We start from the raw sequence: 1,763 nt of genomic DNA, 5'->3' as shown, positions 1-1,763 counted from the left end.
TTGTTTTCTTATATTTTAGCACCTGTTGTTTCAGCTGTTTTGCTTGTTTTCTTATATTTTAGCACCAGTTGTTTCAGCTGTTTTGTTTGTTTTCTTTTATTTTAGCACCTGTTGTTTCAGCTGTTTTGTTTGTTTTCTTTTATTTAGCACCTGTTGTTTCAGCTGTTTTGCTTGTTTTCTTATATTTTAGCACCTGTTGTTTCAGCTGTTTTGTGTTTTTTCCACCAGGAGACTTTGTCATCCTGCTGAACGCGGGGATGAGCCTCCAGCAGGCGCTCTTCTTTAACTTCCTGTCGGCGTGCTGCTGCTACCTGGGGATGGGCTTCGGGATCCTGGCGGGGAACAGCTTCTCGCCCAACTGGATCTTCGCTCTGGCCGGAGGGATGTTCCTCTACATCGCTCTGGCGGACATGGTGAGGGAACGAACAGACGTTTAATAACAAAGCGCTCGGAGAAGGAGAACGTCACGGAGTTTTTGTTCCTCAGTTTCCAGAGATGAACGAGGTGAGCCGCGAGGAGGAGGACGCCGGCGGCAGCCGCTTCCTCATCACCTTCGCCATCCAGAACGCGGGGCTGCTGACGGGTTTCTCCATCATGCTGCTCCTCACCACGTACTCGGGTCACATCCAGCTGGGCTAGCGTCGGAGCGTCTGGGGTTTCGGTCGTGCGGCTGGTTCGCACCACTTCCTGTTTCCTCCTAAAGTTTGAAAACATCGACTGGAGCAGCAAAATAAAAAAACAAGACGATGTTTTGAACCTCCAGATCCCAGACCTGATCAGAACTTTAGGAGCTCCTTTTTTTTCCCATTTCATACCAAAAAATCAGAAACAATCTTTATGGACCTAAACTGGAATTATTACCCAAACAACTTCCAGGTGTTTTTTTATTTTTATTTGTTGTAGCGGGACGTCAAGAGACCAAAAATGACCAGATAGTTTTTCTCCATGAAGGGCTAAATGAAAACTGAACCGTTATCTGTAGTTTCCCATCAGATTAATTATTAATAATCCAGATTAAAGCTGCTCGTTGCAAAGTAGTGATGTTTGATCAAATCAATGAAGTAAGAAACTTTTTTATGTTTTGTTGTTTTGTGTCTCCACCTCATGAACACAATATTCTGTAACTTCCTGCAGGTTTTTATGAAGAACGTGGTCAGTGTTACACCTCAGTTAGTGTTGAAGAGAAACAGAAACCTGCAGTTTTATGTCAGGACAGGTGAGTTGACAGGTGAGTTGACAGGTGAGTTGACAGGTGAGCGTTCTCTCCGCCGAGGCTCAAAACTGCAACAACTCCTTTATTTTGTAGAGTTTCAACCTGTTCTCCAGATCAAACAGAATGTAAGATGTTCTCGCTCACGTGTTTGTGAGACGAAGCGAGGACTAAGCCCCGCCCCCTGCAGCAAACACTAAGCCCCGCCCCCTTCAGAAAACTACCAGCAGCTGCATGTGTTCAGGTTCGCAGGACGTTTGACACAAACGCTCCGACTGACCAGGTCCAGTCCAGAGAGAGACCAGGTCCAGTCCAGAGAGAGACCAGGTCCAGTCCAGAGAGAGACCAGGTCCAGTCCAGAGAGAGACCAGGTCTGGTCCAGAGAGAGAGACCAGGTCCAGTCCAGAGAGACAGACCAGGTCCGGTCCAGAGAGAGAGACCAGGTCCGGTCCAGAGAGAGAGAGACCAGGTCCGGTCCAGAGAGAGAGACCAGGTCCGGTCCAGAGAGAGAGAGACCAGGTCCGGTCCAGAGAGAGAGACCAGGTCCGGTCCA

At 47.9% G+C, this 1,763-nt stretch overlaps 1 protein-coding gene across 1 annotated transcript in view; it reads left to right on the top strand.

Annotated features, from left to right (window-relative positions):
* The window catches only part of slc39a14 (solute carrier family 39 member 14), a gene marked incomplete in the record, with an annotated part of 30,209 nt that extends 28,656 nt beyond the window's left edge, over positions 1-1,553 (top strand). Inside the window, 2 exon segments of the mRNA XM_014019705.1 lie at positions 229-413; positions 487-1,553. Coding sequence (XP_013875159.1) covers positions 229-413; positions 487-639 — 338 coding nt within the window.
* Positions 1,554-1,763: the final 210 nt, after the last annotated feature.

The sequence above is a fragment of the Austrofundulus limnaeus genome, unplaced genomic scaffold (genome assembly GCF_001266775.1).
Source record: "Austrofundulus limnaeus strain Quisiro unplaced genomic scaffold, Austrofundulus_limnaeus-1.0 Scaffold226, whole genome shotgun sequence".
Taxonomy (NCBI): domain Eukaryota; kingdom Metazoa; phylum Chordata; class Actinopteri; order Cyprinodontiformes; family Rivulidae; genus Austrofundulus; species Austrofundulus limnaeus.
Note: the sequence above shows the minus strand (reverse complement) of the source record. Positions and strands in the feature narration are given on the sequence as shown.